Source organism: Epinephelus fuscoguttatus, linkage group LG14 (assembly GCF_011397635.1).
Source record: "Epinephelus fuscoguttatus linkage group LG14, E.fuscoguttatus.final_Chr_v1".
Taxonomy (NCBI): domain Eukaryota; kingdom Metazoa; phylum Chordata; class Actinopteri; order Perciformes; family Serranidae; genus Epinephelus; species Epinephelus fuscoguttatus.
Genome location: NC_064765.1, coordinates 14,957,518 through 14,972,087, shown reverse-complemented (window position 1 = coordinate 14,972,087; position 14,570 = coordinate 14,957,518). Strand labels below are relative to the sequence as shown.

The 14,570-nt window shown below is 42.8% G+C and overlaps 1 protein-coding gene across 5 annotated transcripts in view; it reads left to right on the top strand.

The window, feature by feature from the left end:
• pcnt (pericentrin) overlaps positions 1-14,279 on the top strand; it is a 57,133-nt gene extending 42,854 nt beyond the window's left edge. For all 5 annotated transcript variants that reach the window (XM_049596172.1, XM_049596171.1, XM_049596169.1 and 2 more), the window contains 16 exons: positions 743-913; positions 1,055-1,244; positions 1,460-1,797; positions 1,885-1,987; positions 2,972-3,144; positions 3,228-3,503; positions 3,713-3,870; positions 5,045-5,174; positions 5,723-6,514; positions 6,637-6,837; positions 6,966-7,175; positions 7,425-7,651; positions 7,732-7,811; positions 7,905-8,058; positions 8,154-8,281; positions 11,371-14,279. In XM_049596172.1, the coding sequence (XP_049452129.1) occupies positions 743-913; positions 1,055-1,244; positions 1,460-1,797; positions 1,885-1,987; positions 2,972-3,144; positions 3,228-3,503; positions 3,713-3,870; positions 5,045-5,174; positions 5,723-6,514; positions 6,637-6,837; positions 6,966-7,175; positions 7,425-7,651; positions 7,732-7,811; positions 7,905-8,058; positions 8,154-8,281; positions 11,371-11,411 (3,372 nt within the window). In that variant the 3' untranslated portion in view covers positions 11,412-14,279. The remainder of the gene's footprint in view (positions 1-742; positions 914-1,054; positions 1,245-1,459; positions 1,798-1,884; positions 1,988-2,971; positions 3,145-3,227; positions 3,504-3,712; positions 3,871-5,044; positions 5,175-5,722; positions 6,515-6,636; positions 6,838-6,965; positions 7,176-7,424; positions 7,652-7,731; positions 7,812-7,904; positions 8,059-8,153; positions 8,282-11,370) is intronic.
• The last annotated feature ends 291 nt before the right edge of the window (positions 14,280-14,570 follow it).

Below are 14,570 nucleotides of genomic sequence, written 5' to 3'. Positions count from 1 at the left end.
GTAAGAACCAGAACAAGAACCAGGTTTCTACTGGCAAAGTCACTCAGATAATTTAGTAAACCTGCTTCAACAGGCCCCATGTCCAAACAGGAAATATCTTGCTGCTACTTTTTCTTTTTTTCGCGAGCATACAGCTGTGCCAGCGGCTGCAGGCGGGACCACATCTGGCTATAATTAACCGCTGTAACACGTCACAACAGAGCGTCGCTCCTGAGGCAGCAGAATCTTACTAACACAGAGGAAGTGACACTGAAATGAGGAAGACAGGGGAAAATCTTTGTTAGCTGTAGTTGTTTTAAAGCTCTGATGCACTTTATCTTTCATTTCTTTACGCTGTATCTTGGCAGGATGTGGTAAGGAGAAGTTGTGGTTGTTAAAAGAATGCATGGAGGCTGTAGTGCATGTGTTGAGCTGCTGCATGTCTTTGCAGTCTGATCTGTTTTTGATAAGTTGATAGTTGTTTGAGGCAAATGTAGCCATTGTTCTAGTGCAAAGAGGTATCTAGCAGTAGATATAAAAGAATGTAACAGATAAAAACGGCATGTACATGTGGTACCGGTTAAATTGCTTTTTACACTGTAAAGCAGGTTTGGTTGTTGCTCTTGTGTAAGCAACTTCTTCCAGGGCACTCTGGAAACCATGAACAAAAGTTTAAATACTGATGTGGATGCAGGATCTCATGATTATGAATCTAAGAAAGGCACCATGTTGCTCCTAACAGGAATGTATGTCTTTGTCTCAGACCCATGCTGAGGTGACCCTGGCTAAAGCAGACGCTGCCTTGAGACAGAGAGAGACTGAGCTCGGCAGACTGAGAGCAGAGCATCAGGCTCTGAGGGCGGAGCTGACTGCGGTGAAACAGGGTCTGAGTACCAGTACAGAGAGGGCTGAGAAGCTACATGAGGAAGGACAGGTGGGGATATGACAACTGAGTACAGAATATCAGATATAAACTGTACACCAGTGAGACTTGACGTGTCTGTGTGCTGTACAGATCCACCGTTTGTTGTGAGATTGTCTGTGTCAATATCTTAAACTTACGTCTGTCATTCAGACCAAAGACCGTGCCCTCGTCGACCTGGAAACTGACAACCAGCGGCTAAAGGAGGAGCTCCGAGGTCTACAAGAAGACCTGGCTGTACAGGAAGAGGAACTGGCCTATCAGAAAAGAGAACTACAGCAACTCAGACAACACTGTCACCGGCAGGACGCACTTCCTCACCAACAAGGATACCCACAAAAGGGTGAGTACTTAAAGGGATAGCTGTGATGTTTTCAAGTGGGGTTGCATAAGGTACTTATCCAGTATGTTAGTAGATGGTGGTCAGCACACCCTCAGCTTGCAAATTATTTTTATGTACTATTAGAGCTCTCAAACTTCACAGGGAACCTTTGAAAACAAAGGCACAACAACAGAAGCATGTTCTCATCATGACACTTTATGTTCTCCATCTGTCAGATATTTCTCACCGAGCTTTTGAGGATGTTGTGAGCGTCTCTCGTGACGAAGCCTCCCTCAGTTCTCCAGAGGTCTTAAGGAGACTCGAATGCTCCGAGGACAGACTCCCAGAACGATTCCACGCCTCTGTTCTCGGCTCTCGTCTGTCTGAGTTGAGCGCTCTGAACAGCACGGGCGTGGACGTCCACCAGGTCAAGACCTCTCCCAGGGTTTTGATGGAGCCTCCACCACACTCCAGGACCATCACACCAGATCCAGCCACACAGAGTACCCACTCCCCAGGCTCTGTGTCAGTGTCTGACAACTTCTCCATGCTTGACTCGCTGGACACTGATAAAGTACGTGGTCTTACACTTACAGACATGCCATTTTGGTTTTTCCTTTGGTGCAGATGTGGTTAAATATTTAATTTTTCTTTTTCTCAGGTGCATGAGTTGGAAGATCTTGATCTAACAGAGCCTCCATCTCCTCTTGGCTCCACCTCCTCCATGTCAGCACCAGAATGGGCCAGTGATGGATATGGCAGCAGTGAGTATTAACATTTTTTTAGATAATTTTTGGACAATATTGACTAGTATAGTGACTAACTGACAGCTATTTGAGATAGACAGCAAACTAGTTAGACAACATGGCTAAATGCAAGTATGATGCTGAATATATTAATGACATAGGAGAAATCTGGACCCTGTGACTGGACCAGTTGGAAACTGCTGAGATAGACGATAATTAGTTAGCAGCATCACTTTATTGTTGGTTTTGATCTTTTTTTTTGGAGTATGTTGACAATAAGAAAGATAGGCAAGATTCGTATTGATGCTGGAAAGCCTTGAAAACACTTGAATTTTAGTGTCGTGTTTTCAAGGTTTGCAAAGTGCTTGAATGCCTGAATTAGTGAAGTGCTTGCACCACTTCCATGATAAATGACTGTCTGACCTAATAGTTCATTTTTAGATAAAGAAATAAAATAATTTGGATTGTACAGGTGTACCTAATAAAGTGGCCACTGAGTGTATGTACTGAATATAAATATGTAATTTACCACAGCTGTAAGGCACTGGAAAACCTTGAAAATGCTTGAAAAGTGCTTGAATTTGACTTTGGGAAAAGTGTAGGAGCCCTGTATATAGATAACCACCAGATGTGTAAACTCTTCTGTGACACAGTGGTGCAGTGGTTAACATTGTCACCTCACAGCAAGAGGGTTCCACATGTAAACTCCGCATAGTGGGGTTCGAACCCCCCACCCCGGGTTCAAACCCCTCTGTGCAGAGTTAGCATGTTCTCCCCGTGTCAGCGTGGGTGTTACCCGGGTACTCCGGCTTCCTCCCACAGTCCAAAGACATGCAGGTTAATTGGTGACTCTAAATTGTCTGTAGGTGTGAATGTGAGTGTGAATGGTTGTCTGTCTCTATGTGTCAGCCCTGTGATAGTCTGGCGACCTGTCCAGGTTGTAAGTGGTTGTAGAAAATGAAAGAATAAATGTAACCCTTGTGCTCTCCTCTTGTGCTTCAGATGTGAGTTCAGAGTTGGGTGCGAGGCTGAGAGTGGAGCTGGAACAGACTGAAAGGCTTGATGCTCAGTTTCTTGAGTACCTCCGCTGCCGAGGAATGAACCCCACAGTCAACACAGACAGTGCTGCGGGCAGTATGAGCTACAGTGATGACCTGTTGTCACCTGAGCTTCAGGTAGGCCTCATTTATACTTTGCAGTGATTCTGTTCATTTGACAGTCATCTTAGATTTTACTCAGTTTCTCCGTCTTTTTTCAGGGTTTGTTGAAGAAAGTTTATCAAGAAAGCTGCAGAATTCTCACTCTGTCCCAACGCCGTGCCACCTCCTCAACACAACCTCATGTCTCCGATGTCAGAGCCTTCTCATTGAGTCACATAGAGCATCACTCTAAAGATAGCTCCTTTATAAGGGACCGCCAGGACAATTCATCCTCCAACCCTCCCATGAGCTGGCAGCAGGAGAAGAGAGCACTGCAGGAGACTGTGATTGCTCTCAGAGAGCTGCTCTGTCGAATGGCCCAGAGACACACACAGGTGAGTTTCTGTAGTGTTAATGAGACTTTACAATCATCCAGTGAAAGGACAGTTTGTTTTAAATCTTAACTTCATTGGCTTGGAGACATTTCTGTCAGAGTTCCTCCGCTTTTCATTTAAGTTTAAGATAAGAGAGATTCAACCTTTAATCTGAGTTAATCTCTCAGTTCTGTTGAGTATCTGTGCTGATTACGCTCTTTCTTGCTCAGACTGACTACAGAGATGAAGGCGACTGGCACAGAGATCAACTCCGGACTGACGGACAGGTTGAATCCCAGCTGAGGTCTGAGCTGGAGGAGAGCCATAAACAGCTGAAATATGCTCATGACACTCAGCAAGAGCAGAAGAACAAAATACAGTCATTGAGGTATATTACACACACTGGATAGCCGCATTCAAGCACAGTGTCTTCACAAGTTGTGGAAAATGATCATCAGTAATGTAGTAGGGATTGTTCAGGTTCAAAACTTAAAAAACAATTTTTGTCCCAAGTCCCAGACAACAATAAGTGTCCTCTGAGGAAAACTCTTTGCAGGATTCACAAACTATCAGCGCATCATATGCTCTGTGATTAAAGAGGGTGAAAGTAGTTAATGTGATAAGCCTCTAATGGCTCCATCTATAATAATGTGTTCTTTCTTATTCCACCTCGTGCCCCAAATGCACCACAAGTACGCCAAGGGAGCCCAACCATGACATTACCAAAAGTGTGTTTGGCATGCTCCTGCCGCACTTCGATCTGGCTGCACTGTGATTTATGATAATAGAGTCTGTGGTGTCTGCAAACAAGAGGACACAGTGTTCCCACTTTATTACTGTATCGCCTGAAAGTCTCATCGCTCATATTTCGGTGCCAGCGCTTCATAGTGTACAACATCACTTCAGTTAGAGACTGCAGACGGAACAGATACCTGCTGCCTTCAAAGGGCTGAAAAGGCCCACACTAAGAACCACCAGAGAAAATGAGGGTTAATCAATAATGGGTACAACTTTATCTGACAATTTCATCTTAAATCAGTTGCTGCAGTTGTCGAGACGCCATCTATGTGTGCTGGCACAGGACCTCTGTTCTCTGATAAACATGATAAGTAGTCTAATAAGAGGATCTTGAGGATAACAAAGCTTATTTTCTTGAGATAAGGAAATGATTAACTTCCGATCTTGATATAGCGCCATTTAAAAAAGGTAATTGCAAACATGGCTGTTCTTGGCTTCCATAGCTCTTCAAACTATATTTAAACATTAGTGAATTAGATTAAATCCAAATAAATAAAAGGTTTTTTTTACGCTGACATCAACCAGTGAGTGCCTGGTGTAACTGCTCACCTCCCTAATTTACAAATAATCACATTTTATGTATTGTTACAACATGATTTAGGGAAGTCCTTTAGCTTCAGTGGATTTTTGTGTTGTTTTAGGTGTTGGTGGTGCTGATATGAACTTCCTCTCTCTTCACCATGGTGTCACACTCACACAAACTTCATGTAATGCTACCAAACTGATAAAATGTAAGGTTTCAATTTTGCTTTTTTCTCCTTCAGGCTGGCTGTAGAGGAGGGTGAGGAGGCTCTTAGAAGGGAGCAGACCATAGTCCAGGAGCTCCAACAACAACTGGAGCAGGAGAGAGCGCTCAGTCTCCGTAAGGACAGAGAGGTGGAGGAACAAAGAGAGGTAAGATGAGTTGGTTACTTGGTTGGTTAAGATCAAACTGTGAACTGGCTACTTGACCACAGTGTCACTCTCCTGCACGCTCTACCCAAGTACAACCTTTCACCTAAACTCAACAGCGTATTTCCAGTACGTGAGAACACTTCTGACAGAGACAATTTCCGGTTGTGTGCTACATGTGTGAAAGAGAAGCTCCGGTCATTGTCCATTGCCCTTTCCCAACAACAGTATACACCGCAAAGACAAGTAAATAGAAGGAGACCGACAACAAAAGGCTTGTTGTCACTTTCACAGGTCTTCTGCTTACTTGTCTCTTGCCCTGTTGGCCGTGCGCGTGAGCAGTGACTGACAGTGTGTTACAGACTCCTCAGCTTTAATTTGTTGTTTTTGTTTAGGCATGGTGGATTCTTGCAAATGCCATTAGGAGCACCAGGAGGAGCCTGGTTTTTTTTTTTTTTTTTTTTATCTGTTTCATCAAGAATGTGTAACCAGAGTGCACTTTAGCTTTCCCTTTTTAAACTTAATAGATGACCCTCCTCTTCCCTCTCCAGGCTGTACATGTATCTTCGGAGCAGCAGAGGTCAGAGGTCATGACTCTGAAGGGTCAGCTGGAGCAGGAGACGGTGGCCTGCAGCAACCTCAGGCGAGAGCTTCAGATCGAACAGTCCCGCAGCGTGCTGCTGGAGAAACGCCTCACCGACACCCAGAAGGAGCTAGAAGATCAACGCCAACTTTCTGCTCGCCAACAAGAGCTCAGCCTGCAAGATAAGACTCGTCTTGAGCGCCTCCTGACTGAAGCAGAGTCTCGCCTGACAGACATCCACTCCAAGCTTGCGGATGCTCACAGGAAGCTGGATGAAGAGAGAGACCGTAGCTCCAGGCAGGTGGATGAACTCAGCCGCAGACACGAGGCGGACACAGCCAGAGACAGGAAGTTCATCTCCGACATGCGCGCCCAGCTAGAGCAGGAGCGAAGGCAGGGGGAGGAGCTGGCAGCTGTGATGGACAAACTGAGGGCGGAGCTTCTGCAGAGCAGGAGGAAATGGGAAGAGGAGGACAGAACAAAGAGGGAGGAGCTGCAGAGGGAGCAGGAGGCCGCCACCCGACATCGTGTAGCTATGGAGACGCTGAAGGAGCAGAAACAGGAGGCCACCTGTGCTTTAGAGGTGGAGCAGGAGCGGTCCAGACACCAAAGGGGGGAATTGGCCGAGCTGAAGGAGAGACTGCGACTGCTGAAGGACAAAGAGAGGGAGAGGGAGGAGCAGTGGGACAGAGAGAGGAGGAAGGGGAGGCAGGAGCAGATCGAGAGGGAGCGGCGACACGAGAGGACCAACAGCAAACTGGTAAAATATCATCAACCTACTTCTTTAATTACCAATTTCACAGATGTAATCATCTTATTTTTGACATATTTAAGATAACTTTGGATCCACACAAACACCTCATGAATCTTTTTTACTTTTAGTGTGAGTTGGAGTTGTTGAGGCAACAGGACCAGCAGCGCATGCAGGAGCTGCAGCGCACTCTGTCTGAGCTGCAGAGGGAGGAGAGAGAGATGGCTGCTCAGAGGCTGTCTGGACAAACCACAGAGCAGCAACACGTGGCTGCATCTTCACAGCAGCTCCAAAGTGACTTCCCATCAGGCAGCATACAGAAAAACCAGCAGGTACACAAACACTACAGTAAAAACTAGAACTTGGTGCTCTGCCACAGACCCCTGCACTTTATGGCTGGTGTTATAGAAACGTAAACTTACTGGACTGTTGTAAAATAAATTTACTTTTCTCTGTGTAGATGCCGTCATCGCCCATTCTGCTGGAAAGGTTGTTGAAGGAGAACTCGGAGCTGACGGAGCGTGTGACATCACTGAGTCAGGAGAGAGCCACCCTCAAACATAGACTCACCTGCCTGGAGCGACAGCTGCGGCGCACCGAGAACGAGCTCGCCAAGGTCACCACAGAGACTGAAAACAGACCCATCAATGATGTGATGAGCAACAGCAAGGTCAGTATGAAACACACACACACACACACACACACACACACACACATTTGTTATGAGTGCCATAATAGTTTTTGTGATCAGCTATCCAAGAACAGCTTTTACAAAATTAACACTGCATTGTTTTCTTTTCTATTGATAGAATTTATAATGTGAAGGTGTAGCAGTGGGAAATATTCAGTATGCATCAGCAGTAACTTAAATACAGCGCATCACTGACAAATATATTTTCCTGTGTTTATTGGTTTGTAGATTCAGCGGTTGTACGAGCGCTACCTGCGTGCTGAGAGCTTCAGGAAAGCTCTGGTGTACCAGAAACGTTACCTGCTGCTGCTGCTGGGAGGTTTCCAGGAGTGTGAGCAGGCCACGCTGTGTCTCATTGCCCACATGGGGGCACGGCCGTCACCCCCACTCTCCTCCCAGAACAGACCCCTGGGACGATTTAGGGCTGCTGTACGAGTTGTCATTGCTGTATCAAGGTAGGGAGTGTACCAGGATGTGAAGTTTTAACTAACAAAGCTTTGTGTGTGGATAAAACTGACCACATTTTTTTTTTCAGGATGAGGTTCCTGACCAGGAAATGGCAGAAAGCGATCAGAAGATTATCTATATCTGGGACTGTCAATGGGCACGCTGCAGGTCAGCTCAGTGAATACATTTTCTGATCATAAGCATCACTTGACCATATGTGCATATGAGTGGCTGGATGTTTAATCTTAATATCTCTTACAGGACCTAAAGCTGAAGTTTTAAGGCAACAACAACAACAACAACAGCCAAGATTAAAGTTTGACTCACCACCAAACAGAGACAGCAGTGCCGTCCACAGAGACGCAGTGTCAGCTCTCGTCCCACCCGCCAAATCACCTTTCAGGTTGCACAACAGGTTTGAGCTCTCCTTAAACTTCAGATTGTGAAGTAGCAGCCTTCACAAATATTTTAATGGTATTAAAGTAAAATTTCATTTTCTTTTCTCCTCAGGCCGCACTCCAGCAGCACTCTGGCCTCGGGGCATTCAGGAGGAGCGTCTCAGGATCCAGAGCGATCCCTGACAGAATATATCCACCATCTAGAGAAAGTCCAGCAGCGGCTTGTGGGAGCAAGACAAGGTGAGCAACACCAAGTATATGTGAGGTAAAATGGGGATGGAGTTGAATGCACCAGGGTGGATGACATTTTGAATTCATTGGTTAAAGGATTGGGACACTGTCACTTCCTGGCTTTAATTCACTGCACTTGCGTCATGGCTTCATGTTTTTGTTTTTTTAATTCAACAGTGGTTTGATGTACAAGGCTCTGAGCAGTGTGTAGTTACATTAGAAATTACACTGGTGAAGGCACCCACAAATTTCAAGGCATTCCACTCAAAAACAGCCAAATATTTAGCACAACTTGTTCGCTTCTGAGCTGCCTAGTTAAAACAGTAGCAAGTGATATCACACTGGGAGATGTTACAGGGCACTGGGTTTATATTTTATAGCTCTCATGCAGAAATCAGACCACACAATATCAGCCTTGTGATGTCCCGTTTACTGTCATAGCGGAAAACGACAGAGCCACTGGCAACTCTAAACATGTAAAATTGAGGAATTATGTCTTATGATCTCACCCTTGGCCCACAAGAATGTGCGTCAGCCTCTACACATTCACAACTTTCTAATTCCCGGGAAGGAAAAAGACAGAACCCACCTCTACTGCTAAGCGACTGGGAATGCTCCCAGATTCACTGTAATTCGTGTCGGTGCTGACAGGTGAAACCACTGACTGTATATAAAGATGGACAACAGGTCTCCACTTTCTCCCACTGTACAAAAATGAAGCCAAAATATCCTGGATACAGTCGCTGCAGTCTTGTGCTGGTGATGTCATTTGGAGCCAAAGTCTATGCAGTAGATATGTCAGGGTTATCAAGTTCCTGTCCATACACCGGTCCAACCAATCATGAACAGCGCCATTGATTGCAAGCACACTGATTGGCGCACACAGCTGTCAATCATGACATCAGCCCACCCTTTTTATCATTTCAGATAACTAATTTAACCTTTTAGAAAAACAAACAGTTTAACAAACATCAGTATGATAAGAACTACCTAATAAGATAGAAACTGTCTTTGGTAAAAACTTAATTTGATGCGTATTTTGAGTTTTTAGTTTGGTCCATGTCCCATCCACTAACAAGGAGGGGGCGGGGTTTATAACCTGTACTGCAGCCAGCCTCCAAGGGGCGCTTGAGATGTTTTGGCATCACTTTTGGGAGCTGTTATGTCATCCATCTTTATATACAGTCTACAGGTGGAACAGTAATGTTTCCTGATCGCCTAATGTGACACACTGACTATATCAAAAGACATCAGTATTGTGTTGTCTGATCCCAGCATTAGATGTATGTCTCCTAATCTGGTCACTCGTTTCCCTGGAAGTGATTTTGTGATGGCCGGCCAAACACTTCCTGCAAAACAGCATGTCATTAAACCCCACAAAACCTGTGTGCTCTATCATCTCCCAACCTAGTAAGCGAGACTCATTTAGTCCCGCCCCCTAAAGAGGAAAGGAGGATACAGTCAGCCTGTTCCCCTGATATGATTGGTTATCGGCAGCGCTGGCTGCAGGAGAACAGGACGTGGCTGTACCTGAGCTGCTTGTCGCCCCTTTACCTGAAAGGTCCAGGTGAGTGTGAGTGTAACGTACTCACTCCACCAAATTATAAGGCAGCACAGTGCACCTGTGGGGGTGGGTGCTGACTCTTTATCAGTCACTGGGTGCACTGTCAGGTGATGACACTGTGGTCTGGCACATATACGCACTGCATGCTTATGGTCCTCCTTTAATTATGTTAATTTATTAAAACCCATATTCTGCTGAGTGCACATGTATAACCTCTGACTTAAGGCTTCTGCACACTGAGTCCATTTTTTCGGATGCGTTTTTTTAAATCCATCATCTGAAAAAATTGTTACGCACAGAAGCCTTGCACACTGATTCATATGCGTTCTGTTGTTCTGTACTGCTAGGTCAGAAGAGGTCATCCTCTGCCTGCCTGCCAATAGGTCACAGGTTTTAAAACAGAGCTTCTAACAAACAGAGAGATTGTTTGCACACTCAACACATGATTTTAGCAGCATTTTAACTTATGCAAAGTTTATCTTAGTTTGCAGTGACAGTGCCACTAATTTTACACTCTGATTCCATCGCTGCAGCTCATAAATAACATGAGACACCTGTGTCGTGAAAACTGTGAGAAAAGATAACGTTTTATTAGTAAAATAATCCACACACTGTTAATTGGCTCCCGTTACTATAAATGCTACATTTCAGACAGACAGATCTCATCAGTCATTCACTGGGCTACTTTTCCAGCACTTCAGTAGCAGAAGAGTCAGTGTTTTCTGTGACATATTCATCATCGTCCAACTAAATAGCAATATTTACTTGGATGTAATTCGGTGTTTTCAATGTTTCTAGACTTGCCATTTTGAGATTACAGAGAAGTGTTTATACACCAGACACCACTGACATTTTACTGTGACTTTTGGTACTGTTTCATAGCCTATCCTGTGAAGCAGCCCATTTCATTCATGGTTCTGATGATGTTGCTTGTGATTAACCCCCTCGCCTCTTTCACATGAACGTGGCTGGAAAAGAAAACCCAGAGATGACTGAACTAGGTGATAACCAGCTTTGTAGTACTGGTTATCCAAAGGGCCAGTGTTAGGGCTAGTCAAACCAGGTAATGAATAGATATCCTGGGTAAGTTGAAATAGCTTCATAGTACAGGCCTCAGGTGTAATAGATACAAAACCTGCAGACTTTTCCCCTCAGAGACCAGAGTGTAACAGCCCTGCTGATGATGGACTATTTGTCATGTGTGATTTTTTTTTTTTTTCTCCCCCCACTATAGGAGCATTTTCTCATATATTGTTTTACTGAACTGAATATTTCATCTGCTGATAATATAGGAGGTTCAAAGGAGGACAAAATGTGTGATTACAAAACTAGATTCTTTGCTCATACATTAATTCTCAATATATTTTTTAACAAATGCACAGTTGTCTTTACTCAAAAAAAAAGAAAAGTGGCACCATCACCAGTGGTTCTGTCTTTAACTTGACAATATCTTATGTGTGGATTTATATCACTAAACTCTGGATGCTGATCACCTCATCTAATATTTTGTTTCTTTGTGTGTGTGTCTGAACAGCATCTGCTCTCCAGCCCGACCCGAAGTTATCCGACCACTGAATGAATAAACGTCTGCTGTCTGCATATCCAAAATTGTCCATGCCTTACACCCATGTAGAAATATGTAGAAAGAAATATCCCACATGTTGATTTTTTTTTTTTAATGACATGTGATTTTATAAGTACATAAATTATTTTTAATATTTTCTATTTGTAATTTTTCTATTCTCTGCACGACGGCATTTTGAAGGTCACGCTTGAGATGTAACAAGAAATGTTTTTCATGATTTTAAATGCTGTTTGTTATTTTTCTACTAATGTTTTTATACACGTTTGTGCTATGTAAATAGGACCCGTGTTCGTTGTACATGCGTCCAAATTTGCACTGATTTTTACTGGAAGTCCACGATCACCACAGCTTGTGAGCACATTGTTGCATAAAGGTGAACCATATGTGTTATTTGTATTATCTGTGTTTCTACCATAAAGTTGATAAATATTTTAAATGTGTTTACAAAGCAAACAGACTGGGTTTATTTCACGGCAGCTCTCAGAAATTTCTTCTGCTGTAACAGACAATAAACAATGTACAGGCTCATTAAAATGTTCACAGACAGGTAGAGGATGATTTTTTAGAGCAGACATTAAAATATATCTTTACAGATTTGCTCTGCTTTGCTTTTCCAGTCCAAGTTTAAACAGTGTTCTCAGTTTTTGCTTCCATTTTCACATCAATGGTACAATGTCGTTCTTTGCCTCTTCGAACAAGCTGTAAATGACTTAGTTATTCTGCCAGCCGAAGTGACTCCTGATTAGCTAGACCTTTGCTTATTCTACCTTTTAGTGAGATTAATGATTATTATGTATGCCAGTTTTCACCAAGAAAAAAACAAACTATGCATGAAAAGATCATGATTAAAATACCCATGGCAAGTCAGATTTATGAGATATTACGTCATATTTGTCACTATTGTTATTTACATAGCTAAAATTATGACCTGAAAGTATGAGACAATATGAAGTCACAATTTTTAGCTGTCTTACAATTTCAATTCCGGCTGCAACCCTTTGCTGCATGTCAATCCCCACTCTCTCTCTCTCACCCCATGTCACTCTGTCCTGTTCATTAAAGGCAAAAAGCCCAAAAAAAATAATCTTAAAAGAAGACAAAAAAGAAAGGAGCTTTGTACTGTCCAGATAACGAGATAAATATGAAAAGCATTTCCTCTTGTTAGGCTAATTATGTTCAGAGATCAGGAGTGCATCCTAAATCACATACTTTCGCTTTTTACTTTCACTAGGTACTGTAGCTGTCCTTAAAACATACGTACTGTTGCATGCAGTATGCACACGATCAGGAAATACTGTCATAACATTATGCCCTGAACTTTGAGGGTGGTGGGTGTACACCTCCACAGAGGTTAAAAACCTGAGTCTTACTCCACTGTTTGTCAGACTAGTGAGGACTAGTCAGACCGATGCGTTGAGAACTGATGAAGCCGCTTTGATAAGAGGCGAAACGTCTTCTAGACAAAATCAAAGTCCAGTTGCCTACGATTTAATTGTTGCCAGAATGGAATTGACCTGGATAAATGAGAATATCCACAGACTTCTCCATCAGTTATTTTTATAGTTGCATCCTTTTGTTGTTAGTAATATGTATGATTATTTTGTTCTCTTAAACAATTAATATTCCTATTATAATTCACTAGTCATCAGTTACTTGAATGCTCTGTCATCTGCATTGCAACTTCCGACAGCTGTCAATTAGCTGATATCTGTTTGCAGCTCAGTCAATGTGACAGATCGTCCACAGCGTAGATGATTGTGGGTCAGAATAGCCAGAAAAGCATGCTTACTTGCACACTGCAAAATCAGACTGGATACAGAAGAACATCCTGGTAATTTTGGCATACTGCATTTGACATACTATGTATTGGGACATACGAAATCTTTCTCTGGCACACTGTATAGTATGGTAGTGTGGGGATTGGAGTGTCATGCCAGTGTGCATAGATGGTATCTTGACAACTGTAGCAACTGATTTAAGCTGAAAGGCAATGGTGGTAAAGTGTTCACTGATCTGATATTTTCAGCTTTAATTATTAAATAATGAACTTGTTTTCTCGAGATTATGAAATGTAAGATAAAGGCATTAAAACATTAATTAGGAATATGGCCGATGTGGGCTTCCGTATATTTTCAACTTTGTGTTTTTTAATATTATTATTTCTGACTTACCATGGGCATTTTTATTCTTGTATATCTCATAATGTTTTCCTTTATCTGACATTGCCTTCCCTTATTTTTTTAATAGATTTTTTTTAATTGATCACACTTATTTTAAGCATAATAATCCTGTAACAAGCCACACCTGGTGTAATAGATTCAAACCCTGCAAGACATTTATCCTCAGACACCAGAGTGTAGCAGCCCTGCTGATGATGGACTATTTGTCGTGTGTGTGTGTGTGTGTGTGTTTTCTTTTCTTTTCCTCCACTGCAGGAGCATTTTTATTTCATCTGGTGATGTTATATGAAATTCTGCTAGCATGCCTCTGCAATATATACTGATGTGTTAAATTACTTCAGGAGTGTGTGTATAGTCTTTTGGCAGCCGAGCAGTAGAGACAGATATTCAACCCTAAAATGAATGAGATAATACTCCAGTTTTTTCCACCAATGCTGTTTTGCACTACTTTCTGTCTACTCATAGCAAAATACGTGACTACAAAACTAGATTCTTTGTCCATTAATTCAGGACATATTTATATGTATATAATATATATATTATTACCTACTAGACGACCCAACCTTCATGGGTTTACAAGATTTAAAAGGTACATTTAATTTTTATTACAAAATTACAGTACATTTTACAGCTCGGTCATAATCAAAATATTCTGTCTTATCTCTCAAGCTTGGCAAATAAAATAAATCAATCAACACATAACCTTTCCCCGTTATTTGTCTTCTTGAGAGTCGCTGAGATGTAGTAACAGTGATACTGATCATTATTATGTAACAATAATCGATGTTTGAGCGTCTCAGCAGCAGCCAATGATCATCTGCTCCGCCACTGACGCTCTTTACCCTTTCGGTCAGGGGGTTTGTTTGTGTATTATCTCCGTAGAAGCCGCTTGTGGTCGGTCGTGTATTTTTCTGTTGCACTGTAGAGCCCCGCCCACCCGTTGTCCGCACGCGTCTAAATCGTTCGCTC